Consider the following 27,973-nt stretch of genomic DNA (forward strand, 5'->3'; position numbering starts at 1 on the left):
ACTGAGTTATCCTCTTTGCTCTCCTGTCACACTGTAATGTCCTCAGAACACTGTAAGAGCAGCAGGAAAAGGCCAATGTCACCTTTCCTGACAGCTTTCATTTAAATGGACTCTGCTGGTCTTTGCTGCCTTCAAGTTTTACTGCACTTCAATGAACCAAAATGCACTAAGCAAGAGAGCAACAGGTTAGATAAAGAAAAGTCAGGCCCCAGTTCATCAAAGGGACCCAAATTCTCTTTGTAGCTCAGCCACAAAATTTCTATGTAACCCTGTGAGGAAGCCACTTTGTTGACTCTGAGCTTTGGCTTTCTATTGGCAGAGAGGGTAGAGTTTGCTGCCTCACAGGGTACCACAGGGATGAATCCCAGAGTGTCTGGAGGGCTCTTGGATACCAGCTCCCTCTGTCACTTCATCTTACTGCTTTTGAAGCAATATGGTTATTCACATTAGAACTAAAAAATGTCAAGTGTAACTTATGCTAGAAATCAAGAGTATCATTCATATTACTCAGACACACTTAAATAAAATTTGCTTTTGAATTGCTAATTCAAGTTTAATTTGTTGAAAATTCAAATGTCTAGACACAATCTATAAAAGAAACAAACAAAGTGAGGGTAGGGGGAAAGGAAATCCCACTGTGAAAACCACCTGCTTCTTATTACACTAATGGAAATGAACTGTCTGAATTATTACTTCACAGCATGCAATCTGAACATTAAATATATGGCTGTCTCTGCAGTTTCAGGCCACTGAAGATCTTAGCACTTTTCTTCCATAACAAAAGCAGATTCCATTTGCTCTGAGCTCTTGCTGTGAGTCCTAAGGATCTTCTGATGCTTTTTTGGTCAGAAAAGACAATTACCCGGTGTTCTTTGCTGAACATTTCCCCAGAATGTCCCTCCCTCAAGCTGTGAGCCATGGTGTGGAAGAGCTTGCTCTAGCTCTTTTCCTAGAAACATCTGCAGTTTATGACCAGAACAGCTATGTGCAGAGTTCAAAAGTCTGCATTTTTTCCCCATCAAAATGCCTTTCTCCAAGGAAGTAGAGTAAAAAGGAAAAAAAAAAAAAGAATCCCTCTAGTTTTTACTACTGAATTATTGTACTTTCATATCCAGCAACCCCTTCCAGGAGAGATAAGAAGATACTTTCCCAGTATTGGCACTTACAGGTGCTTTGGAAGGAGGAGATATATCCAGCCAATGATTGGACTCCTGTGAGCTCAGCTCCCGCAGTGCCAAGGAACATTCCCCAATTGTTTTTTTCCTGGGAGTCTGTGTCTGGATTTTAAATACCAATCTGACAGCCTGCAGGCTTTGCAGTTTAATGGCAAAAACAAAAGTTTCCATAAATTCAATGTCCTAGAAAGAAAAACAGATGAGTAACATTATCATTTTAAGAGAATCCCACTGAGCCCAAAACCTAGAAACCAAGGCATCCTGGCTTTACAGCCACTGCTTCTGACTGCCACTTTAGGTTGCCATGGCAAAGTGTGCTTTTAGAGTGCAAAATCCAGACACACTCACCCCTGTGTTGTCACACCCTGGCAGGGCTGAAGTCTTGGATTATTTTTCACTACCATAACAAGTTGTGGCCATCTCTTCTGGAGCTTTACAACAGCACACACACATTGTGGTACCAGATTCTCCAACCTTTTGATACAGACTCTCCAGCTAACTTTTTTTTCTTTCACCTTTGGTTCACGTTATGTTGCTTTACTTTCCACCCCCTTAATATTCCTTTATTGCTACTATCAGGAACCTTGTCCCATGTGACCAATTTTTACTATTTTCTGTAGGGACAAAGTGTGAAATTGTCTCCTGCCAAATGAGAGGCAGTACCTCAGCTCCCTTCCCTGGGATGAGTGTGCACCTACAGGCATGCCCAGCCTTCCTCTGGTCCCCCACCACAGAGGTGCCACAGCCAGCAGCTCATGGTTCAGTGCCCTATGAGCAAATCTGTCCTGCCAGCTTGTGAGAGAAGGAGGGCAAGAGTACAATGCAAGGGAAGATACAGGGGGAGGAAGTAGAATAAGGCTTTTAATAGGATTTTGAGAAGTTGGGAGAAGTAAAACACACCTGGACAGTTACCACAGCAAATATGGCACAGGAGTGGATGTTTGGTCTATTTTAAAAATCCATTTACCTGTCACATTTATTTTTTGTGGGGAAAAATATTTCTCAGTATTTTGCATGCCTCTACTTACATTGCAGGCCTCCTTGGCAGAAGACTTGAAATGCACTGGCTTGGGCAGTGTGAGAATTCCCTTGACACAGATACGAGGATTTTCCCCACAGCTAGAAGGCCAGCTCAGGTCCTTGCACTGCAACATTGAAAAAAGTCACTTTAGACAATGCAAGACTTACCATTTGATGTACTTACAAGGTTTCTGTCCGCAAGTACCCTTGCCTGAAAATTATTCACAGTTCTGGAAGTACATACAGCCACCATAACAGTATCACATTTATTGACATAAAAGCCTCAAGAAGCTATGTGTCCTCAAAGTTCTGTTAGGGTTCTGCCCTGAAGGAACTGTTAGATTTAAAGCCATAGAATCACAGAAGTCACTTAAATGGCGCCTCCACAGTTGCTCCCATTTACTGCCTTCAGATGTTCACAGGAAAATGTCCATAGCAGGACCAGCCTATGAGCAGCTCAGCTCTCTAATATGTGCTGAGTAGTTCCTCAATTCACAACTTGAACATATGTGTAGTAACATAAGGAGATATATACTATTTTTATTGACTGCAGTAGAACAGAGACTGCAACAAAAAAAAAAAAAAAAAAAAAAAAAAAAAAAAAAAAAAAGGGAAGAAGATGCTTTGATGCCTAGTATTACATTCGACTGAACTTTGTTTATAATAACACTTATAAACAATTTATTATTTTCCTAAAAGTATTTATTGAAGTAACATAGAGACAAATTTTATGACAATTACCACTAAGTATAGTAGAATAGTCATTGGTTATTGAATAGCCATTATTTGAATAAATAACCAACTTATTAATATTTACTTACATGTAAAATTGTGATCCAAATCTGCTCTACAGAAGAAACATAACACAACTTCACATTCAGTCTTCCAAAGTCTCGTTCATCACCAGATAACGTAATAGTATCTATGGAAGAAAGCCAATTAATATTTTTATAAGTAATGCAGTATCTTAAAAGTTCACTCCAGAAATAAGGGAACACATTAGTAAGTAGACTGCTTATCTTCACAAACTTCTCTCAAAATGAGTTTGAAATATTTTAACACCTACATTTCAAGGACAAAATATCCACCAAGTCCAGTAACCTGACCTTCTGCATGGCTAAAGGCCTTCACATTTCATGGAACAGAATAATGTAATCATAGAATATCCTGAGTTGGAAGGGATCTTTAAGGATCACAGAAGTTCAATTTCTTGGCCTTGCACAAGAGAGCATACCAAGAATCACACTATGTGCCTGGGTTATCTCTACTGAACTTAATAAGTTGTGTTATACTCAAACAACTTTAAGAAAGGGAAAAAAACATGTTCTTGAGACAGTCAGAACACATTTATATCCTATCCTATCCTATCCTTCCCTTAATCTTTTTCACTGTTAAGTTTATAAATTGGTCTCTTTCTCAAATTTCAATTCCAGTCTAGTAAACATTTTACTATTATGCTGTCTCCAAGTCAGAAGAGCCATTTAATATCCAGCATTTCTCTGTCATGACTGGAACCAGGTCCCTCAGTCTTCTTTTAGAAGGAGACTGGATCAAACTTTGACTTATAGCAGGGTGACTTTTGTGGGGACTTGATTAATTTTTGAGGGTTTATTTTGCTGTATCTCCACTTCTTAAGCATTCTTTCATAAATAAGGATAATGGGTTTGCATGCAACATTCTTGTCTAATTACCAGTGTAATATGGATATTAGATTTCAGGCACCTCACACAGAAAAATACTGATACATGACAAAGGACTACACCTGAGACCTGGTGCTGCATTCCATCCTAACAAGGTGTCTGTGATTTCATAGCTCACTTGGGTAGTAAATCCAAGAATGAATTTCTCAAAAGCATGAGAACTTTTCAAAGTCTCATCTGCTCAATCTCCAAACAACAAGACAGTGCAAGTCCAAAACTCTTAATTTCAAATTGCCAGGTCATCTCCAGCTGATCTCCTAGTCAGATTCATCTCAAAAAAAACCCTAACCAAACAAAAACATCAACAGCAGAGTAGAAACAGCTTAATGTGTCATGTGCAAATGGAAATATTTCATTACAAGGTAAACAAACAAAACATTACCCAGACTCCTGTTGCTGCCTTGTGAATCCTTCCTGGAAGAAGAACTGCTGGGTACACTGGAGACTGAATCATATCTCTGGGGACAGGAAAAAAGGAATCAATTCAGAGCAACAGGTGCAAAACCCAGAGATTATACCATCAGACAAGAAATGATGAAAACTAAATACTCCATTTCAAATAATTGCCTGATTCCTTACTAGTTTCTTGATCCAGCAGCATGCAATTACTATTTTGCTGCAACGAGCTAATAGAGGACCCATTGGACCAGCAGACATTTTTTCTGCTCATGAATATATACACAACTTCATTGCTATGTAAGACATGATTATTATGAAAGAAATAAACACAGTGTTTTGTGTCAAAGGAAACTTCCACTGTTGCACTGTTCAACTGATGGGAAAAACCACAAGATGATGAACCATGACATGCTGTCTGTCCTGTCCTGCCTAACTGCCTACTTGGGTTTCTCAACAGCCCCTCTGGGCCAGAACAGCAAATGTCACAGGAGACACCAGGAAAAAGCCTCTTGACATTGGTAAAGATGTTGAAATTTCGTCTCCAGTCCTCTCAGTGTACAGTGCAATGCCCTCCAGTGTTTACTCTGGAAACAATGCAGCAGGGACAGACAGACTGAGTAATCTGAGTTCTCAGTGTAACCCTGGCTGCAAGGGGAACTCACCTTGATGAACCGGTGAGGGGGGCTCCTCAGATCAAACATCGAACGGCTCACATCCAGGGGCCCAGCCAAAGCACTGGCTCTTAAATCACTAACTAATAAGACAAAAAAACCAATAAAAATCACATCAGCACCACTGCTAGGGAAAAAAATTAACTAAGAATAACTTTCACTAATCGCTGGAAATTATCTGTTCAATCCTACAGATTACAAATGACCAAAATGGTTTAAAGGCAGTGTGATCTGCTGTTATCTGGTAATGTTTTTCAGGAACATGGGGATGAGGCAGGGGTGAAGAGATGCTGTCTTTTCCACAAAATTAAATTTTTAATTAAAAAACGTCGATTTTTATACAGAAAGCTGCCTGTAAAATATAAAAATGCAGAAATATTTTAATCATAAAAATATGTTGTTTACCAATAATAAGTAGAATTTCAGAAAATCATTAATGAGTTTACTTTTCAGTTTGTTTGTGTGGAGGCTTTTTTTAAGATGAAGAGAAGGAGCTTCACATTAAAATTCAAGAATTTAATTTTGTACCTTCCAAATAAATACATTCTGTAGTTCTAAACCAACACACATGAAAAATATCACCGTACTCGCTGTGACAAACTAGGTTTAGAGTTTTGTTTTAATAGTTTATAGATGGATAAAGTTCTAAGTTCTGAAACAGCTGTCAAAAAACTCTGAAGGAAAAATTTTAGAACTGTAATCTGGACACAATAGAAAAATCTTTCTTGTGTTTCAACTTACTAAGACAAAATTAGTAAAGTGTTCTCTTTGCTTGAGGAAAAATGGAAAAAGAGATGATGGACTGAAGGGAAGATGTTCAAGACAGTTTAATAAAACCCATTTGGCTCCCACCACAGGTGCTTACAAAGCCTGGTAAAACCATGTGTTAAAGGCTGCTAAAATTGTACATGTGTTCTGTTCTCTTAAAAAATGTATGGAATAGTCTTTTCATGTAGTCTCTATGGTGATTCAGAATTCTTTTAAAACAGAACACAGACTGAGACATTTTCCCCCAGCTGAAAATAAGAATGCTGTACCATCCTAAATAAAACATCTTTAAAAATGTGAGCTGTTGCCAGTTTCCAATTTCATGGAGAGCGTAGACCTTTCCTGGAGTGTTGGAGTTTTCTGAATGCATTTGCCTTAGCAATCACAAGCTAGTCATTTACTCCAGTCTGAACAGTATTCACTACAGGACACCTACACCAATGAACAGCACAGAAGACAATTTTTACCTAGGTAGCCAAATACTTTCTATCTAAACTTTTACTGTCTCGCAGCCCTCCCTCATTCTTGCACACTCAGAAGTGGGGACATTGCTGTAGCTTCAAAAGCTAATGGCAAAAAAAGTTGGCATACAGCATCATGCCCCATTTTGCACCTGTTCTTATCATCTGCTCCTGAATGCTTTTTGGTGCTTGCTCCTCTTCTCATATAGGTACTCCTCAGGCACTCCTCCTACCCAACATACTGCCTGGCTTCCTTTTTCCATCTCCCCCACTCCTCTTACTGGCAGCTGAAATCTCCAGTACTGCATCCTGGTCTGGATCAGAGACAACTAATTGGCAATATCTCACTCTGCCAATTTCTCTACCTTTGTGTGATGCATACAAGCCTTGTTAAGCCCCTAAAAGACAAAAAGTAACAGTGCAGCTGAAAATTAAGCAGAGCTGGCTCTGAGGATTGATTCACCAACCAAGGAGTGTCTGTAGGACACCGACCAGCTTGAGAACCGCGATAACCAAACAAGTCTTCTGTAGACTAATGGCTTTTATTCCTCTTACCTATAAACCCTGAAAAGGGGAGGAAGGCAGAGAAGCACGGGTGTGGTCCTTCTCACCTGATCCATACAATTTCCTGCTATCTGCTTTTGCTGGGCAGCGCCTGATGAGATCAGGCGAGACGCGATGCTCCAGATAGAAGGGGTTGTAGACGTCACAGCTGGGCCACTGGAACGCGCCGTGCAGCTCTGCCTTCCGCTCGCCAAACGAGGCTCTGGCTGACTCTGTGAGGCACAACAAACAGCAAATGCAAGAGTTCCAGACAGAACACATGCTGCCTGGCTTCACAAGGCAGGCAGAGTGCCTTCAGGGCAAAGGACAAAATATTTCAGTATTATCTACTCTGGGTAAAGGGGAAAAAAAAAAAAAAGAAAACACACATTCGCATTATGTCATGTTTCTACAGTGTGTGAGCAAACACTGGAACTAAATTGGCCATAAAAAACTATGCATACTCTCTCTTGGGGTTTTGCAGTAAATGCCTAAGTAAGTTAAATACAGAAGGTTTCAAAGACAGACAAGAAGACAGAAGTTAACCGCAAAAGTAGCACTCTGTGTACAGAAAACCTCCAAATTATTTAGTTAGCTACCCCCAGCATGTTCTTACTGAACTAACTGGACCCCTAGATCTTCAGGAAGATCTTGTACAGAAAGATAATGCAGCTTGTGACTGCAGTTTCCTTATCTACTTTCCATGGCAAGTCCGTCCATGATAAACTCACTAGCCCAAAATTACTTGAATTGTGGGCTGAGGCATAAGTAGACATATCTGAGACTGCTTGAATCCCACCCCTTTACTCAGCTCAGAATAATTTCAGAAAAAACATGTATGCCTTGGTCAGCAAAACAGTGAGGAACACTGCTGTAGTGTTTTTTACTGTCTGGACTAAAAGAAGCCATATGTAACAGCACTTTAGAGAATGGCATGATCTGGATTCTGCCAAACTCTGATATTTGCTTCCTTCACTTCCCCTCCCTGGACTTCAACCTGTCTCTTAAAAAATGCTTTACCCTGCAATAAAGTACCTTCAGTTCTGCAGGTATCTTGCACCATAAGAGGCAAGCTACCACTGCTCAAGAGTCCTCTCCTGCATGTGTTAGTAAAGTAAAAAACTTAAACACTGAGATGGAACATGGGCAGTGATAAAACAAGAACTCAAGCAAAATGGGCTTGAGCATGATGTAAATCAGGATGAACACTAAAAGTGAGGCCACAAAGAATTGCTACACAGCAGATGATGGAAAATCCAATGTTCCAGACCAGGAGCACTTCTTCCTGCGAGCTTACTTCTGTGAGAGCATGAGATTCACTGCAGTGAGCACTGAAGAGAAAGGCTGCCAGAACTTAATTGCTTTCAGAAGGGTTGCCAAGAGCTAACACTGAGCATGTCCTGTTTCACTAAAGGAAAATGGCCAGACATGCACAGAAAATGGTGAGGAACTGAGAACAGCACTTGGACTTCTACAGATATTTAACAACAGTCTAAGAAAATAGTACCCTAAATGCATTTTTTGAGTATGCTGGTGCTTTGGCTAATGTGAAAAAAGAACAACAGCACACTTCACTCTATTTAGTAAATCTCCCTAAAAAGTAAACACTGCATTTTTAAGCACAACTTCATGCAGCTTAAAGCTGCATACTTAAAAAAATTAGTATTTATATTTGGAAAGAGAAATGAAAGTTGCCTACTTGACATAAGAGTCACTTTTCAATTATTTGTTCAAAAATTTAAAATATTTGCTCAAGAGTCAGGTCATCCTGCCAGAAGATCTAATAGCTTGCAGCCTAAAGGACCACTCTGTACATCAGGTCCCTCAGAAATTATCAGGAAGCAGAATTCTCAATGTAGACAAGTCACTGACTGTTAAGATTGTGTAAGAACAGCATGAACAAGGAAAACATTCACCTAAAGGCTGTTAGATACATCTTCCTTCTCTCTGGAGAACATCCATGCCTCAAAGTCCTTGATGAACTTCTCTGTACTGTATCTTGAGGATGAGATTAGACTAAGCAAGGCAGAGCCAGTAGCAAAGGGGATAATCAGGAGTATGTCCTGCTTTTCCATAGCATATCCAACCACAAACTTACAACAAGTAGCTACTGAAACAGCAGGCAACTGGGGAGATCAGGCTCAGGGATGAGGGGGCCTCACATGTTCTACCTCCAACCCTTCAGCTGCCTGTTAATGGCTGCTGGCATGCCAAATGAAGCCCACGAGAAGATGGGGCACAGAATGGCCAGTCTGCACTGACTGGCCATGGTGCCAGTGGTACATGCAGCAGTGGGTGGGCAAAAAGTTTGGTAACAGCCCTGCAGGAGCAGGAAAGAAGCAACAGCAGGGACCTAGGGAGAAGAAGAGGGAAGGGTGGGAATAAAAGCCCACAAACACAAAAAAGTTAGGTAGTACTGAATTAGTTGTTATGCAACATATGATTGCCTTCTTTCAGTTATTAGGCTTTTCACCTTCAGAAAGGAAATAAAGCCACATGAGGCTAAGAACATACCACCAGCTTCTCATGTCCTTGAGGCAAAGCAGTCCTAGAGAAAACAACTGTTCAGGTATGTCTCTGTGCCAAAGTTTTCCCTTACCTAATTCTCTGCATCTCCTGGCAGGACTAAAAGCCTAACAGTAGCATATGCTCTCATTAGTGAGATAGAATCCTGTTCTTTTTAAATGCCACTGTGTCTAAGCTGCATGTACCTCATTTTGGCAGTTTGAGTATGTGAGTAACAGAGGATGAAGTACAAGACTGTTGTGAAGCAGAAAAGAAATAGTATCATATGAAACCTCATAAGAGGGGATCTGTACCCCCTGGCCTCTCAAAAAACAGCAAAAGGAGCAGGAAATAATAGGGACAAAAAATTGTGCCAGATAGTAGCACCTGCCATCTATTGGCAAAATTTGAAAAGGAAGATGTGTTAGTATGTTAAAACATACCAGAATATTAACCATGAAAGCCAAAACACCCTCCTCCTTTTACTTGAGAGGTATGGATACTGGGGATATGTTAGGTCTTTCTTGTCTTGGCTCCACTAAACTCAATAAATTCTTTCTAAAGATTCCATTTCCTTTAAGCATCTTCCATTACTTTTGAATATGAGCACTGGTGTGCAATCATCCCATTCAGTTTTATTCACACAACATCAGAGAGATTCACAGTTGGATGACACTCTTCCCAAAACCTCTCTGGATTTCCAGAGAGAAAAGAAACAAGCTCCCTATTCTCCTGGGACCTGACAGCACCAGCCTGGCAGAGCTCAAGTGTTTGGACAATGCTCTCAGGCACCTGGAGTGACTCATGGGGTGTCCTGTGCAGACCAGGAGCTGGATTTGATAATCCTTGTGTGACCCTTCCAATTCAGCATAATCTATGATTCTTTGAAACAAGACCAGGCTTCTAGCAAAGTTCTGCAAACATGTTTTCAGTAGGAATACTTAACAACATTGAAGGTGCAGCAGAAGCTAAACAACAATTTCAGCAATACTGTCTGTATTTTACCTTTAATCCCTCCAGCATGTGAGATACCAGGAAGGTTCTTTGGCTGTACATAAGCCATTCTGAATGGAGGGACCACAAATGGTACCTCCTGGCCATCCAGGGGCAGCTTAGAAAGCAAATAATCCTCAGAACAGCCAACTTGACGCTTCACTGACACAGAAGACAATGGAGGCTGTTCTACAATAGTTGGCTTGCTTGCAGCTACTGCTTCAGATTCCTGCACCATGGAAACTGCTAAAAATAAAGAGCAAGACAGACAGTGCACATGTGCATTAATTTTTGAACAATACTATGAACAGATCTCTTCTATTTAATAGTATCTCTGCTTGATACTTTACTTAACAGCTGCTAGTATTCAGTTTTACAGCATTCAGGACTAGCATCAGGAAAAGATATTCATCCTCCTTACACCTGTACTGATCCAAACTCTTTGTTGCCCAAGCTTCTGTACCTATAGCTACTTTCTTAAGTGAATTTGCACAAGAGCTACATTTGTAGCATAGATGAGTTCTTCAAACAAATAAGACACCAAACAAAACCCTAACAGAGTTAAAAATACCCAGAGTTAAAAAAAAAAACCAAAAAGCATTCAAATTGAAATACTGAAATTGAAATATCTAAGACTTTACACAACCTTGGGTAACAAAGCTGGCTTTTTGGGACAGTATTCTAGACTGCAAAGAGCAGACTTGAGACAACTGTTATTTCTCAGTTCCAATTCATAATATTAACAAGCATGGGCTCAATCTCCAAGTGGAGGTATGCAAAGAATTCTGAATGTTGTAAGAGAAATCAAATTTATCAGGGGTAACACAGTAATTCTATTAATAGGACATCTCATCACTAATGCAGCAAAACATTTATTAAACCCTCATTATGTCAGAACTCACAATCATTTTTTTCCTCGTCCACGCAGAAACACAATTTACAGCAGGTTTTTATACATTCTGTTGCCATTGTTTTTAGTGTTATAATTTAGAAGGGACCTCAATCAGCGATCCAGTGCAGCTATCAGACCTGAAAAACAAAATAACACAAAGCATAGTAGATGGGAGTAAGTAAAGTCAGAATGCAGTATTATCAGCTATTTAATAAGCAGTTGCTTTTTCTACACAGTCCCAGGATCAATCAGAAAGTTACTTCAGTCATGAAAGGATCAGAACCAACAGATTTCTCTCACTGAGAAAAATCACTTTGATATAAAAGTGCAAGGAAAGAGGTAGTTTTAACATATGGCATTCAAATACTTTCAGTGACCCACCCAGACAGGTCCCTGTCTTGCGAGCACTAAAATTCTCCTCATATTTGTGTGTGCCACTGGGCTTTGGAGTTTACTCAGCTTTACAACTGTTTTGACATGGTATTGTCAAGCCATTTGCAAGATGTGTTTTTAATTCTGTTTCCCTTGTTCATGTTTCTCCTATCCTCTTTCACTCCCCTACTATTTTCACATACATCCATACATGTTTACATTTTTCACTCGACATACTCCATACTTTTAACTTGAAAACAGGCTTTATGAAGGATGCCAAAACTGCCTTCTTTGAGAAGCTACTGCTTTCTCATAATTGTATACACATGAAACTGAAGACCTGGTTTATTATATAATTGTTTGGTGTGCACACAGAAATAAAGCACGCTGACTTTCAGCAAAATAAGAGGCATGTAATCTACAAAAGAATGAGAACAAGTCTCTAACAGCTGGTTAACATTATAAGAACTTTATGACAATACTAACTGGCCTCATTTAAATGTCTTTATTCATATCCTTATGCTCTCTTTTCAGAGAGACACAGACAGCTGTACTGCCTCCTGTCCAAAACTTTAGCTGTCTAAAGTCCTTTCACATCCACCTGAAGTACACAAGGTTCTTAGGAGAGCACACTCAAGACACAATTCTAACTCAATGAAGATTAGAAGACACCAAACAGAACATGAACATAGGTTGAAGAGATGAGGAAGATAAGTAAGATAGAGGGGGAAAGCATGGAGAAAATATGCAGTTTTACCAAAAAATGAAAAATGGACATGTTTGCTCAGTTCTTTAAATTGCAAGAAATTTCAAAAGCATCTGTGCACCAACACAGAAACGATTCCACTGCAGCTTGAACAGTGCCATAATAGTCTTTGTATAGTCAAAGACAGCTAGAGAATCACACAAAGTCTTATGGAAATAAATGTAATATCCCCCAAATTTTTCTTGCATTAAAAGCTCCTCAAATTCTGTAGATGTCAAGTGGAGATAGTAAGCTATGGACACTTCCTCTAACTCAAAGACCATTACTTTGCACAGAATCCCTCTCTCAGTACTTGCCTTCATCTTAAAATTGTCCATGAGTGTGAGTACAGGAAGAGATCTGCATCAAAAACCTTCAGAGGTAATGCCACCAGCTCCAGAACCTGCTCTGCATCTTTACAGAAGCATGAAAAGAAGCATGAGAATTTCTCATTAAATTCTCCACGGTTCAAATGATCAGACTTTCACTGCTGCTCCTCCCTTGGAGTCATACTCATGATAGCCAAGGCTGCTAATTTACTTTGGGTTCCCTTGCAGTGATTTTCCTTCCCAGCTGTTATCAGTATACAGCTGGAGTTAATATGCTTCACTCTTGTTCACCATGTTTAAACTGGACTGAAACAGCTGCTCTGTTTGCTCTCAGCTTTGCAACAATGGTATCTAAGCCTCAGTGGCAGTTTGCACAGGCAAAACAGACTTTTATCTCAAAATGTCCAGATAGAATTTATTCGCTACTGCTGGTGAAGAAACCAAAATGTTAGTACTGCCCTACTTCCTAGCTACATAAAGTAGAAAAATTCATTTTTCTGCATCAGAGAAAATTCAGTGAATTGTTTAGCTGGAACAACTAATGTGAGCAAGGAAACAAATGGAAATCATCTGTCACAAGCAGCTGCCTTTCCTTCACAGGGCTGAGTGCCTTACCTAGAAAGTAAGGGCTTCCTGTGGGTATTGAGGATTTAACAGTCATAATGCACTTCTCCACCTCCTGTCTCCTATCATTAAAAAAAGACCAAAAAGACCAAGTCAGCTGTGATAGTCTTTAACCATTTCCCCATTTATCAATATGCAAATGTTCATACATTTTTCTTCTATCTAAAGACAAATATAAAGCAATTCATTAGTGCCTACTGTAAAGAAGAGTTAGGATTACAGATTGCTCTTTAGCAATAGCAAGGAAATAGCAACAGTGAATGGCAAAGTATATAGACACACATTGTTAGAGCCTCCATTTCAGTTTTAGCTTAATTATAGGAGTTTGAAAAGAAAGTTCCATGACTAAGAGACTAGAACACTGTTTATGCTTCCTTAAACTTACAAATGTAATGTTTCAGTGACAAACTTGCACTTGGGCCCCTAGCCTTGCACCACAGCCACATTACAAAAAAAAGACTGTATTTGCTGAGGGACAGGCTGTTTAGACACAGTGCTCCCTCGTTCTGCTTAGAGCACTTTATGCAATCAATAACATGGATGGTCTCAATTACTTTAAAAAGTTTTAATTCACTTAATTAAACTACCATGATAAATATTGTTGGTTTTTTTGTTTGAGCAATCCTGGCAGTAAATTAGATGGCTTGGCTCCCACAATATATTTTCTTGTATCTGTATTTTCCAAGCTGCCTACAGTTATTTATACAACTTTCACTGCATGCAAAAGTTTTCTCTTAACCATGTGGGAGAGAAAGAAATTTAGCAGGTTCTGTTGTATATTTTATTAACTGAAAATAAACAAAAACATTTTAGAAGACTAAGCAAGTATTTCATGATCTTGACAGAAGTTGACACTGCTATCAAAGGTTAAACTTATCCCACATGCCAGATCCTTTTTGCTGGTGTTTGCTACCCAAAAATCCTCAGTATATAATTTAACAGTTGTTAAAAGGTTGTACTACCATGAATTTATCTGGGAATATATTTATGAAATAAACCAGAAATGTAGAGACATTTGTTAGGTGCACCACCAAATCCCAAAGAAGTACTGACTTCCCAGCAATGTCATCCATTTTAACAAGAAGACTCCTTGACACTCTCTCTACTTTTTGGGGTCAGTTTTTGTTGGCAATATGCACATAACAAGGGCATCCTCAGTTTTTGAGATTCTAGACTGACAAAAGCGTGGGGGGAAAGAGAATTCACCCTCATTTTCAGACAAATAGAGAGAAATCACTTGGCAGAAGAGGGAACTGAATCCACATCTTGTCACTCATGTGTCAAATTTTCTCTTTCTTGGTGTTTTTCACCAAATTCAGTAAGCCATTTCACTTCTCTCTTCCCAGTATCAAGCCAAAGGCAGATAATCAAATGAAATTCAGCAAAAGTACTTCCACACTAAGGCAAAAAGAGAGCCAACCTTATTAGAACATCCTGGAAACAGCAGTTTAAAACCTAACCACACACATACACTGAGCCTAGAGAATTATAATAACTATTATTTTAATGGGTTTAGATGGAAAACATAAATTATCTTAATGATTTCCAGATTCCTCTGATAGAAATTTTGACTGAGCTAAAATCAGATAAACAGAGTATCAAAGACTTTAGCTCCAAATGCCTCCAGAACAATTACAAGACAGAGATGTTTGGAGAAGAAAGTAAATATTTTCAACAACTCATTAAATAAAAAGAACATGATAGAAAACGGATGATAGCAATATTAAATATTAAAAGCTGAAAGCAGTCTGAAAAGAAATGTCAGATCTTTACTGCCTTATGAGAAAAGGGTGTTTTGCAACAAGACTGCAGGTTGCCAATGAATTTTACTGCATTTAGTCACAGCTCTGCTCCCTAGGAGTTGAACAGGTAACACATTTAGAACTACACAATAGAAACAAAGGTGAAATAGCTGTTCTCAAACAGGGAAAGCTGGCTAAGCTAGTGGTTTCAAACATTTTGAGATTTATTGCCAGTCATAAATGATAATAATGCATTCTCAGATCTGCATTTTAGAAACATACCACAGCAAAGTTCTAGTAGCAGTAAGTTCTCACACAGCAGGATGTGTAAAACAAAATACCCAGAAAAAGGGGGATTATCAGTTGTTATAAAGCATTTGGGACAGATCTTTGAATGACCTAAATGTCTACAGCTCCAGGAGCCCCAGAGGAGCCAGGACCCTTTGCAACACATGAGGATCTGCCCTCTGGAGAAAGTGAGCTCAAGCTTGCCAGTTCACACTTCAGCCAAACACCTCGTTTCTGATACCTCCTCTGCTACCTGTTTATGCTGCTCTATGACTTTGTGCCTTTTGGATCCACAAGATGCAGTCAGTCCCAGGCATATAAATCCTTCAGAGAGCACAACAGCACCAGCTCAGCTCTCCAGATGTTTTACAGAAGCACAGCACAGCAAAAGCTGCTTCTGATGTAGGTCAGATGGATTATCTTTTGATGGTGCAGATGCTGCTCCAGGCTTAACTTCCACAGCCAGCTGTTTTGTGGTTTTGCTTCTGGGGGAGAGTGTCTGGGAGCTGTGCACCCCTCTCAGCACAGCTCTCCAGCTCAAGAGGGGTGGCTGATGGCCACCACATCTCAAAACCAGCCAGCCCTAGTAAAACAGCCTCAATGGTTTTGAGACATTTGCCTCCAGGTACTTTGCTACTACAGCAGCAAGGACAGCACATGTACCCACACACACTTACCAAAAATATAAAGCCCACAGTTAAAAAAAAATTAAAAATACTAGTTTTATGGGGACTGTATGCGGGTCTGACTTGTACTGCCCACACAGGAGAGTATTTCAAGTGGGCCTGAGCATGTGAAAAGAGGACACAGCTTTCAGTCCTATTCATTATAAACTTGAACAGTAGCAGGATGTCTGCAGGAATTACAAAAAGAGGAAACAAAAAATGTCATGCCGACACACACCTACCAGGTGCATGATAAGAAGCTCCTTTCTGTACCTATTTCTGGAAGAAGCCCACAGCAGTGATATTTGCAGTAACCAGTGGGTGGGTGTGTGCATGCCTACACCCCCCTCCTCTGCTTGTAGCCACAACTCTTGCAAGAGCATGAAAGCTCTGGAAATTTGCACACAGAGATTATTCCACTTCTTCTGCCTTCCAAGAAAATAAGGATAATATGAGGCTTTCTCTTTTTTTGTGACTGGAAAAAAAAAAAAGGGATTTCATCCTGAAAGCAGTGGATCACAAAGAAGACGCTGAAATAACACAAGAGAAAAAGAGAAGTTATGAGGCTTTTGAAGGACACAACCAGAAAGACATTCTTGTGAGAGGCATCTTACAAACAGTTCAACAGATGCAAAACTCTCCCAGTCCAGCAAATGAAAAAAAGAGTGTAATTGGATATTTAAAACTCAAGAGAAGACCATGCATCATTAACCTAGTGTAGCTGATGAAGATTTTATGACAGACCATTGCACAGCCTGCCTTGGGCAAAGAGGCTCCCAGTGCTGTTTGAGCAGTTATGCAGTGGAATCAGGTAACAGAAATAGAGGGTAAAGTCACACTCCGTGATGCAAACAAGCCACCAACTGCCCAGGCTCAGGAAGCATCTTCCCACACTGGTAAATGATGACACAGCAGCACATCAGGGGAAACTTTACACGTTCCTCTCACTGATCACAAAAACAGGAAACTGAATGGAACAGATAATGGGTATGAGCTGTCAGTCCTGTGCTGCAACCTCCTCTCATTCACTAGAGTTTGCTAAAGCAGAATTTTGCTTCTGAAGACCAGAAGGCCCATTATGAGCCCATGTCCCACTCTCCTCAGCTTCTGACACCAGTGGATTTCAACAAGTTATGACTGCGCTACACTCAGCAACTTTAGCAGAAAGACATGTTTTTATTTCAGAAAATATTGCAATAACTAATTTCCTTCACTACTAATATTGTAACTATCTCCAGGAACTATCCACCTCAGCCTCAAAATATCACAAGATACTAAATGAAATATTTTCTCACCTTAGACTAACACTTGTAATGACAAGCTTGCTCGCACTCTTACAGCACTGTATTGACATTCCAAACTGCCAGTCCACTATCGGCTCTGCATCCTTCTGACTGTATTTTGAGCAAGTGAAAAAGATGAGGAAGGTGGGAGCCTGCAGACAGCATCTCCACACTCCCTTTGGTGACTGCCATAGCTTTCAGGTAAGATATTGTTTGCTGGGCTCTCCTACAGGTAACAGTTGCAGGCAAAGTTTAAAACTCTTGTAATCAGCAGGAGTGCTTAATATGTCACTGCTATCACCCAGGATGTGACAACTTTCGAGGGAAAGGAAACCACCTCAGATATCAGTTCTTAGCTTAGGAGCTGTCAATAGCAGTAAAAGCAGAGCTCACTGTGAGCCCATGAGCTGCTCTGCATCTTCTCCTGCCAACGAGGTCCAGCTCTAATTGTGCCAGGGCAGAAACTTCTCCTGGAGCAGCCGCATCTTCCCACACGCACTTTTGAGGGAACATACCGTGTCCCACTCCAGCTTTGCCTTCTCTTTCCAGCCTCTCTGCCCAGACAAAGATGATCTAATGTATGTCTCTCTTCGTGCAGGCCCTGAGCTGAACCCTAAAGATCACTTGTGCAATCTAGCTGTGGTCTCGTTCAGCTCAGCAGCTGCTTCTTCCCAGGGCTCCAGCCTGGAGGAGGCCAAGAGGCTTTCAGCACATCTGCACACACAGCCCAGGCACAGAGCACCAGAGCACATCACAAAGCAGAATAACTGCTCCTGCCTACTTCCCCTAAGAAAAATAAAGCTGAGCAGGTGTGTGTGCTTGAGCTATTGTGCTACAGGAACAACTGCTTCTGCTTTTCAGGCACCCCTTGGAGAAGGGGAACAAACCCTGGCACGAGTACAGGATCCAAAGCTGTCCTTCTGACAGGGGCCCCAGGGACACCCTGCCTCTGGTTTAGCACGACAGCCTTGCACCTGCAGCCCTCAAATGCAGACCTAACCCAATCCTACCCCAGGATGCAAAACATTAATAATATCATTTACAAGTGCCAAAAGAAAAAATTCCGTAAATCTGAACCAGTTTTTCTAGTGTGAGATTTATATTTGAATTAAGAAGGAAACATTATAAATCTATCCCATGACAAAGCTTAAAACTGTGCATTTTAATATGCTGAATCCCCTCTGCTCTGGGCTGTAAAAGTTGATATAATGTTTCTTCCTAATGTTGCATTAGGCAAGCAACCAATTCATCCAATTACTGATCTGACAACACTGTTCCTGTGAACAAAAGATAAATTCACTGACTTGGACAAGAATGTACAATATTGTATGTACTGGGGCAGTAAACAAAAGAATAAATCCATTATGTTGGACTGCAGACCTTTCTGAATTCAGATGGAAAACGGCAAAGCAAGAGTTGAAGTCAGGACACTGGAAAAGAAAGCTGAAGAGACTAAAATATCTGTAAAAAAAGAACTTGGCTTTTGATGAGAACATGGAAAGAATTCAACATAAGATAAGTCCTTTGCTCTAAGCAGATTAGGAACAAATCACAACAATCACCAATTGTTACTTTATAACCTAACTTAAGACTTTATGTATTCTGTGTCAGGTTTTAATCCAATTTTTTTCTCTTTCTGCCATTAATGCCAAGAAGCCATGAAAATAGAACTGTCAGCAGTCCTTCTATAGCTCTGATACCAAACAAAACTGGAAACATCTGGATTCATTTTTCAACAAGACAGCCAAGGAGAAGGTATTTTAGGCAAGAGCATCTGCCTGTGGAGTTCCCTAACACAGCTAAATGTGTCTAGTTTTGAAAAGATGGCCCTTGGAAACCAACTCAATGCAACACTGAAAAAGAGCTTTGAATGGCACTCAGGATTCCTCAGCTGCTGCCATGACCACAGAGCCACACAGAAAACACATGGATACACATACACCATCCAGACAGCTAATGCAAACAGCTCTTCTGTATATTTGGGGGAAAAAAAAAAAAAGAGAAGAAAAGAAAGAAGGAAACCCAAGCAGTTTTGCATGGAAAAATAGTTTCATTACCATTAAAACAAGAATGAAGATGGACAATACTTGGGTACACACTGCTTTGTTTTAGGTGGAGCAGTTTTTTAATAGTTATTTTGCACATAATTGTTATCCTGTTTCATGATGAAGACAAAAAAACCCATCAATTGTGGAGATTCCAATAGGTGAGGGTTCCCTGTTCAGCAGTTCTGCCCCAAACTGTCACTGTAGAACCAGGTACACAGTGGGGAGAGGAAGCAAACATGTAGGCTGTAGAGATGAAAGCTGAAAGGCTGTGTCTGAGATTAACAGAGGAAAGGTGACTCAAGTACATTTCATATATGAAAACAGGTTAAATGAATGAATCAAGAATAGGAAATGGGAACTGATCTTAAATAATTCAAATTCAAACCAGACTGGGAGTATGGCTCTGCAGGGCATGTGTACTGAGCTCAGGAAGCTGCCTAAACACACACTGAAATAAAAGTCCAGAAGGATACTGTCCTTATAAAGTACAACTATTTGTTACTTTTTGCATGAAATCCACCCAGAGCAGGAACCCAGAACCACTATAAGAGCCCCAGCAGTGCCTCTCAGAGCTGCACTGGCTGGAGCTGCTGGCAGCTGCCCAGCCAGATGAGTGGTAACCAGGCATTGTGTAACAGAGGCATTTTTCTTTGCACAGACATGGGGAGAAACAGCAGAAATCAAAACTGTCTCAATTTAATGGCAGTATCTAAGATCCCAATCATTATTGGCCAAATGCTGCTACAAGTCTGGGACCTGGTGGTGGGGCTCTGTTCCCTTCTGAGGAGACAGAGGTCCTGAGAGCAGAGGCTGGCAGCAGGAAGCTGCCATTCCCTGTTTTCCCTTAGGACAGAACTGTTTAACCACACAGTGAACAACTGCTACACCATAAATGTATGGGTTTTAAAAAAATTCTATTGAGTTTAAATCAACACTCTTCCTAAGAGATTTTGGACCCATGATTTCACACCCTGGTCAAACTACATCTGGAAGTACCTATACTACTGAACAGAATGAAAGCCAGAGTAATTTAGGCAGATGTTCTGTGTTTTATTAAGACCTCATGGAAGAAATTTTTTTGCAACTCTGGTCACTGCTGAGAAGATGGAGTACTGAATGGAAAAGTCAGAAAAAGCTCCCAGTCTAGAGGCCAACAACGCCCTTTTTGCAAAAGTAATTAATGGAGAAAGAAAACCCAACAAAACCAACACAGAATTAAAATGTTTATAATTTCTCCCTACCGCAAAATTAAACTGGTCTTGAGAATGTTTGATTGTCACTTAAGAGTGCTAAACAACAGAATTTATCTCAGAAACAGGATGCAACTTGCTTTTGTATCAATTCACCACTAACCACAAAGGCACTGCTCAAGTGACTTTTACACCTCATCCTGACCAACCCTCCTGTCTGCATGGCAGGTGCTTTCCTTATTGGAAATGTACAAACACAGTGCACTCACTGCAGGCCTGACCTTTACAAAGAGAATTCTGCCACAGCCTCACATTGCTCTGCCCTCTCTGTCCTGGTCAAGGGTTGGGCCATCTCTGGCCCCACGAAGCCCCTGACCCAGCTTCAGCAAGCAGGGTGGGCAAAGCCACCTCCAGCCCCTCTGCCCACAGAGAACTCTGGGGAGAAAGGGGCTGCATTCCTGCAGGGAGAAGGGACCCCCAGCTCTGATGATGGGGCTGGGCAGCAAAGGCAGGCAGCCTTAGGCTCTCCATGCTTCAGGCACTAGAGGTGTGCATCCACGCAGCCCCAGCACGCTCTGCCAACAAGGCTGCAGGAGCAGGTGCCCAGAGCCAGGCACCCCTGCCCAGGCTGCAGCACCCTGCGCCTGCTCACAGCCAGGCTCCAGCCTCCAAAGCACAGGTGCCAAATTACTGGAGTGCCATGGAAGTTTCAAAGTCATTGGGACATGGCCCTTCTAGATTGCTTTTTTTCAAAGCTGGTTTAATTGCCAAAGGAGTATCTCCAGAATTCACTCTTCAAGCCATTGCAGTGGCCACAAGGACCCTCCAAATATCAACACCCTTCATTTGGGACCTCTGTTCTCTCCGGTTTAAGTTTGGCTATTAGATCACTGAAAAACAAAGATTCAAAATCAAATCACCAGGGTACAATTTACAGGAAAGATAAGCACCAGATTGATGACATAATTTATTTTTGGCACTGAATTAGTGCAAACTTCAGCTGCAATGACAGGCAAACAAATACTCATACTAAGCTTAAGACAAGTATCCTCACTAATTCTGCATGGTTCGATGTATTAAGATCATTAAAAAAATATAATGGAACACAAAGAAACTCAAGCAAACCCTGGTTCTGAACCTCTTCCCACATGAGGCTTCTCAGTTTAGATGTGAAGATCCATGCTGGCTGCAAAAGGCTTCCAGGCTACTTCTCTGCGCACAAGGAATCCTCCTGATGGAGCCTGAGCAGCATTACTAACTACAACAACATGGCTTAAACAGAGACTGTTCCACTTCCAGTCAGAGCTTGCTCTGCCTTTCACTTTAAAGAGATGAGATCCTAAGTTCTCTGCTGACAGAGATTGGGTGTTGTCTTACTTAGATTAGAGAGAATATTTACCAGATTTAAGGTATCTGGGGAGATAGCAACTCAGAGTAAACAAAGCCATTCCTCTATAAAATTAAACAAGAGTCCAAAGAGAGGAGAAATACTTCAGGATATGCATCACAGAAAATTCACTAAACGAAGTAAACAGCACCTTAATCAAGCAAAAAAGTTCAATAAATGTTTCACCAAAGTCCAAGTGTACTGCTGGTGTAAGCCACAGCAGATAGGAGGGACATGACAGGCCTCAGGCAGCCAAAGTGTGGTTTCCCAGCTGAGGCTGGGCTGGCCAGGCAGGCCCTCTGGCTCTGCCCACACACACGGGGGCTGCATCTGCCTGTCCCAAGCCTGCTGAAAGGGCTGGCTGCTCCTGGGGGGCTGCTCAGCTCTGCCCTGCCAACAGCCACTCCTGCAGGACCCAGTAAACATGCAGCTGCACACTGAGCTGGCCCAGCTCACTGATTAGATACAAAATCAAACGACCAAAATAAACAACTTTTTTTTTTTTCTTTTAAAAAATAAGTAGTTTTCCAACTCTCCCTGTGGATGACTGCACAAGGTGGGGTCAGAATGCAGTGGGGAAAATGGGGGGCCAGAGCAGGACTGCCCATTTCACAGCCAAGCCACAGCCCTGGGGAGTGCATTTAGAGTAACTTACAACAGAAACTGAACCACCCACCAGCGGGATGAGCAAAAACCAAACCAGCAGATACTAAACAAGTGACAGAACAAACAAAGAAAACAACTAAGCCTGAGGTTTAGGACAAAGAGAAAGAGACCAGTGCCTAAACCTTTTTTCCAACATTATAAATTAATAGCCTGCACACACATGACTGAACAATCCCGCCCACATTCATTCTTTCCACAGCATAAGAAGAAAGAGGAATTAATCACCTGGGGATCCATCATCAAATTAAATGCAGGGGAGGGCAGTGGAATTCATGTGACATCTGTAAAGTCCAACATACCCTCTGGGTGAAACGTTTTTAGTAGGTGTCATTTTTACAAGTATTGGCAAGAATCAAGGGACACTTCAGTAACAAATGTATTCTCTTGAAATTAAGTATTGCTTAGCCACATGTATTCTGCAAATATATATTTTAATATTTAGCATAGGAAAACGGATGAAAAATTAAACTTCCCCACTCCTGGATTTATGTCCTAGCCACTGAGTTGTAAGATCACAGCTCACCTAATGAATATTTGTGTATGAAAGCAAGGTGAAACAGTTTAATAAGTAAGAAGCCAGAGACCACCAGCCCAGTACAGCACAAAGATTTATGGATCTAGCACTCTCTTGAGAAAAGAAGGATGCAAAATCAGAACTTGTTTCTTCACAGGTGTCTAACAGCTATAGAAACAACTTAGAAAGAACAGGAAGGGAGGGAAAAAAGGCATGGCAACGTATTCCCTTACACGGTTTTTAAGTAGTCCTTATTCCCTGATTCCTGACTCTCCAAGAAGAATTTATCAAGGTACACCTCACTTCTGAATGCCTGGACACCCAGCTAATCACCACTGTAAAAACTAAACGCACATAAAAGCAGCAAACCTTAGTGCATTCAGCAAATATCACTGGGAAAAACCTGAGCCTGCACAGATCAGAGACTGAGGGCTGGGACTGCAAGGGTCCAGCTCCAAGGTGTGGGTGCTCACAGGAGCTTTTAGATGGGAAGGCATTGGACAGCTGTGGCCCTGTGGAAATCCTGAGTTATTTTCCTGCACAATTACAGCAGGCTGACTGGAAGTGTGCATTGTAGGAACAGTCACAACACCAACCTTCTCGTTCTTATCTAGAGAAATCAAATCCACATCAAAGGAGAGTTACAAGACCAGCTTAATTAATGATGGTATTTATTTCTGATTGCTGTTTAACAACCAGGGTGATCCAAAACACCCAGGATCCAGCTTCATGGTATGGATTCAACAACTGTCAACAGGACAACTTGAAGCAGCTTACAATTATACCTGCTGCTTTAGCAGTGCTCGTGGATACAGCAGGACATAACTTCGGTAAATATGTGTTTTCTGATGCTAATTTCATCCCACGCACAGGGAAACTGTCTAGCTATATTCACAACTTCGTTTGGAGTTGTGGCTAAACCACATCTCTAATTACTTGAAGCAGAAGAAGATGATCTAATTAGCTATTGCTGGCCTGTGACATCACTTAGCTGCTAATTCACACAGAACATTTGAATTTTAGAAGGCCATTTTCATACAGCAATAGCGTGCCGAAACTGTTCTAAGTACAACTGAAGTGCAACTGTCCTAAGTACAACTGAACCTCGCGCCTAATTTGAATGAAGATTCAATTCCCCGGTACTTCAAAATAGTTACTACTTCATTACCCAGTTAGTACTGGGAATGAATAATTAGTGCTTCATTCTCCAGTACTTCAAAATAGTTACTACCTGCCTGCATCTCCCAAAGTCTATAGGACTCACAGACACTCGGCCCTCTCCGCCGGGGCAGCTCCTGCTCCCCGCTGCCCTGCCCGCGGCCCCCTGACGGGGATCCTGCCCTGGCCCCGCTGCCCGGCCCGGTACCTGCTGGGATGGCGCTGCGGGCCCCTCCGCCCGCCGGAGCTGCTGCATGGACGAAGCCGGAGCCGGTGCCGAAACCGGTGCCGCCGCTCTCCCCGCGCTGGAGCCGCCAGTCGGTGCGCGCCGCCTGCCCCCGCCTGCCCTCCTCAGCCGGGCCCGGCCGCTCTCCCGTCCTGCCTTCCTCAGCCGGGCACGGCCGCTGTCCCGTTCTGCCCTCCTCAGCCGGCCCTGCCGCTCCCCCGCCTGCCCCCCTCAGCCGGCCCTGCCGCGGCCCGCCCGGCCAGGTGCGCTCGGCAGCGCTTACTCACCGATCGCTATCGCCCAGGGGGAGTTTCCCCGCGGCTCGGGACTCTCCCGCCTCACCTGAGCTACTCGCCGGGGCAAGCTTGCCTCCAAATGGCTGCCAGGGACTCTTCTTTGGCTCTTGCTGGACCGTGACACCTGCAGAGTCGGTCCAGAGCTGCCTCTCGCTTTGCTAGAAGTACAACCAGGCTTCTGTTTTAGAGAGAAAAAGCGATTTTTTTCATGTTTATAATGTTAGAAAACGGCATGTCCAGTCGGAATATAGATCCGTGCTAGTCTCACACGGACACGTGAGAAAGCCCCCGCCACTAGAGTGCACAGTTCGTAGGGTAATTTAGCGATCACACACAGCTGATTGGTTTAGAATTTTCAGCAGGAAGTTCTGGTTTGGAAATTTCTTTGCCGGAAGGAAAAGTTCTGTAAGTGTCAAGGTGGTTTCTCCTTGATTCTAGTTTTGGTAACTGGAACAATACCCCAAGAGGCAAATACGAAGAAAAGGTGGGGCTGGATTAGTAGGGAAAGGTGTGTATTTCCCCCAAGAAATGTTTACACTCTGACTGCACCTAAATTTCCAGTCATTGAAGTTTTGTACAATTGTCCTCATAGGTCTTGATTTGCAGTCTTTAGCGGCTTCCCCATTCACCAAGACTGTATTTTTTCCTGTTATAATATTTTTCATTTTAAATTTAATAACACCACAGATCTGCTGCTAACTAAGAATTTCATGCCTGTCATCATGCAATGTAATACAGCTACTTCAAGCTCCAGAGTCACTGTAAGGGGAGAGAGACCCTCTGCCAAAAGCACAGACTTATAAATTTTGAGCTGACAAAGCATCTCTGTTCATCTCTGCTCCGAGCCAGTTGCAAGTACTGGTATCACATAGCAGAGAGGCTCTGTCTCCTGTTAATGGAGCTCATGAGGTTATGCATGGTCACTGTTTTAAAGAAATACCAGGAACCTGGTATGCTTCCAGAATTATCTGAGTCCTCCCTGAGGTGCACATTAATCACACATTTCAAGGCATCTCACTGGATTAATTTACACGACCAAACAGCTTTATTTTCACTGTTCACAGAAGTGTGTTGTTAAACTGCTGATAAGGCCCCTGTATGCAGCTTGCTGCTATCAAGTTGCCTCGGCATTGTCATGCCCCAGGGGTTTTCGGGCTCTCAACGACTTCCAGTCCTGCCTGAACTGCTCTCCAGCTGCTGGAGTTGCAGGGCAGCAGCAGCCATTCATTGGGACTGCAGGTTGCCTCTCTGACGAAGGAAAAGACATTAAAACCAGTACTTTTGACAAGGCAGTTAGAGGAAAAAAACAGTTTGCAATATGACCTTCCTTCTTCATCCAGGCAAGACTGTGCCCTGTAATTTGAGAGGGCCTCTTAACACATCTCTGTGGCTCTTCTGATGGTTTGGGACACCTTCCAGTCTTTTCAGCTGCTTGAAAATTGGGAAGTTTGTTTCAATAAGCAGAAAATTCAGCTGTGCATGGTAAGGGATGTGGACAATCTGATCTTGTGTGCATGGGGAGAGCATTACTGCCCTGTGATGTTTTTAGCTGAGATGGGAGACAAACCTCCCTCCTTCCTTGAAAGATTTTTGTTGCGAACAAACCTAGTCTGAAGATCAGCAGTGAAACCAATTTTACCTCTTTTCTTGTCAGCTGCAAATATGATCTTGCTTCCCTGCCCATGCCCAGAGTGCTCCATGCTCTGCTGTATCTTTCTGCAACTAAACCTTGCCTCACTGGTGATGTTCCCCTCCCTCACTGGCTCCTGCTGTTGGCTCCCCTCTCCTCTGGTGACCATTCCAGGCTGTCATTGTAGCCACTCATCCTCACCCATTCCTGGTTCTGTGTAGCTGCTCCTGCTCCTTGTGTGCCTCTGCTCCAGGCACCCCCAGTACTCAGAGCAAGCTAATAAACTGGGCTGCTTCTGGCTGGCTCTGCCAAACCACAGCACTCTCAGCTCCAGAAACGCAGGGCTCAAATACTTGAGCAGACCCATGCAGGGCCAATAGAAGAGAATTTATTAGTCTGGGCTATGCTTCACCTCTCATGTTCCCCAGTGAGGCCTTGTCTCATTTGTTTTGAACCTCTGCACCGCAGACTTTTTCACTTGCTGCTGAGCCTGTTTATGCTATTGGATTACAACTTCCCAGTGTTTTTCTTGTTGAAAGAGAAGTAGCCAGCAGACTATAGAAAGTAGCTACAAGCAGGAGTCTATATTATCATCTCTGGGCCTCAAACCTTTAGGAACTGAAATAATAAAAACCCCATGTATAAATACTGACACAAATCTTGAGTAATTATTTACATCTGCAAACACTTTCAAACAGATTAAGACCCTTTTTCTTCACTCTCTGCAAATGCTCCAGTGAACAAAGTTTTCAGCAGGAATGCTGATGGAGGCCGCAGCTTTGAATAAATTCGGACTGAATTCTCCCATGTGATCCTTTGCATCAGAAACCTGATCCCACCACCTGTGCACACTTACTGACATGCCAGCTTCCATGTTAGAAATCAAGGAGTTCAGAGGTTGAATCAATGTTTGCACAGAGCACACTGAAATCCTTTAAACACAAAAGTGGAAGACATAATTGCTTAGTAGCTCTTGACTAGTTTATGAAGAATTACATGAAATTAAGCAGCTGATGATTCCAAATAGCTTTCCCAGCTCTCTCCCAGCTGAGAATCCTTCAGAGCAAGCAAGCATTTAACACCACTACTTATGAAATATTTTAGTTGCAGAAACTAACATAAAGTGATGTACTTATGATCAGAGTTAAATTCCAGGGCATATTGCAGTAGCCAAGCGATGAGCTCAGCCATCAGGACCTAAAAGCAGGGCGTTATCAGGACAAGTCCAGCACACAGCCTACACCATCTCATAGCCAAACTCCCTGTGTAACCACTAAATTAGGTTTTCTGAGGCAGAGACCTTTTGAGAGAAAAAAGGATTTCGCAACATAGATTTCAGTGGAATAGCAGAGTGGTTTTCAGCTGAAATCTCAAAGAAGTTAATACACCTTCCTTACAAACAACTTCTGCAGCCAGAGGATTTTACTACCATTAAAGTTTTTGCAGCAGTAATCTTTGTCCCCTGAGGGTTTTTTAGGAGCAACATGAAACTGTTTCCTCATCCTCCTTGTCCTGCTCTCAGCTGGAGCCTGGTTTCTTTCCATTCCCATCATAACCTTTGGGTTTAGCTGACACCTTCCCTCCTCTGCCACAGATGCTGGGTGTGGTCCACACACTTCATTAGAGAAAGCTGCTATAATTCAGTCCATGACTATTATTTTTATTTTCTCCTTTTATCAAATG

At 41.9% G+C, this 27,973-nt stretch overlaps 1 protein-coding gene across 1 annotated transcript in view; it reads right to left on the minus strand.

Annotated features, from left to right (window-relative positions):
• Nucleotides 1–24,918, minus strand: part of TC2N (tandem C2 domains, nuclear) — a 30,691-nt gene extending 5,773 nt beyond the window's left edge. The window contains exons 1-9 of the mRNA XM_058807084.1: nt 24,707–24,918; nt 11,138–11,264; nt 10,248–10,481; nt 6,806–6,970; nt 4,957–5,048; nt 4,278–4,353; nt 3,017–3,117; nt 2,204–2,320; nt 1,167–1,358 (exon numbers count right to left, since the gene is read on the minus strand). Coding sequence (XP_058663067.1) covers nt 1,167–1,358; nt 2,204–2,320; nt 3,017–3,117; nt 4,278–4,353; nt 4,957–5,048; nt 6,806–6,970; nt 10,248–10,481; nt 11,138–11,204 — 1,044 coding nt within the window. The 5' untranslated portion in view covers nt 11,205–11,264; nt 24,707–24,918. The remainder of the gene's footprint in view (nt 1–1,166; nt 1,359–2,203; nt 2,321–3,016; nt 3,118–4,277; nt 4,354–4,956; nt 5,049–6,805; nt 6,971–10,247; nt 10,482–11,137; nt 11,265–24,706) is intronic.
• Nucleotides 24,919–27,973: the final 3,055 nt, after the last annotated feature.

The sequence above is a fragment of the Ammospiza caudacuta genome, chromosome 6, assembly GCF_027887145.1.
Source record: "Ammospiza caudacuta isolate bAmmCau1 chromosome 6, bAmmCau1.pri, whole genome shotgun sequence".
Classification (NCBI taxonomy): domain Eukaryota; kingdom Metazoa; phylum Chordata; class Aves; order Passeriformes; family Passerellidae; genus Ammospiza; species Ammospiza caudacuta.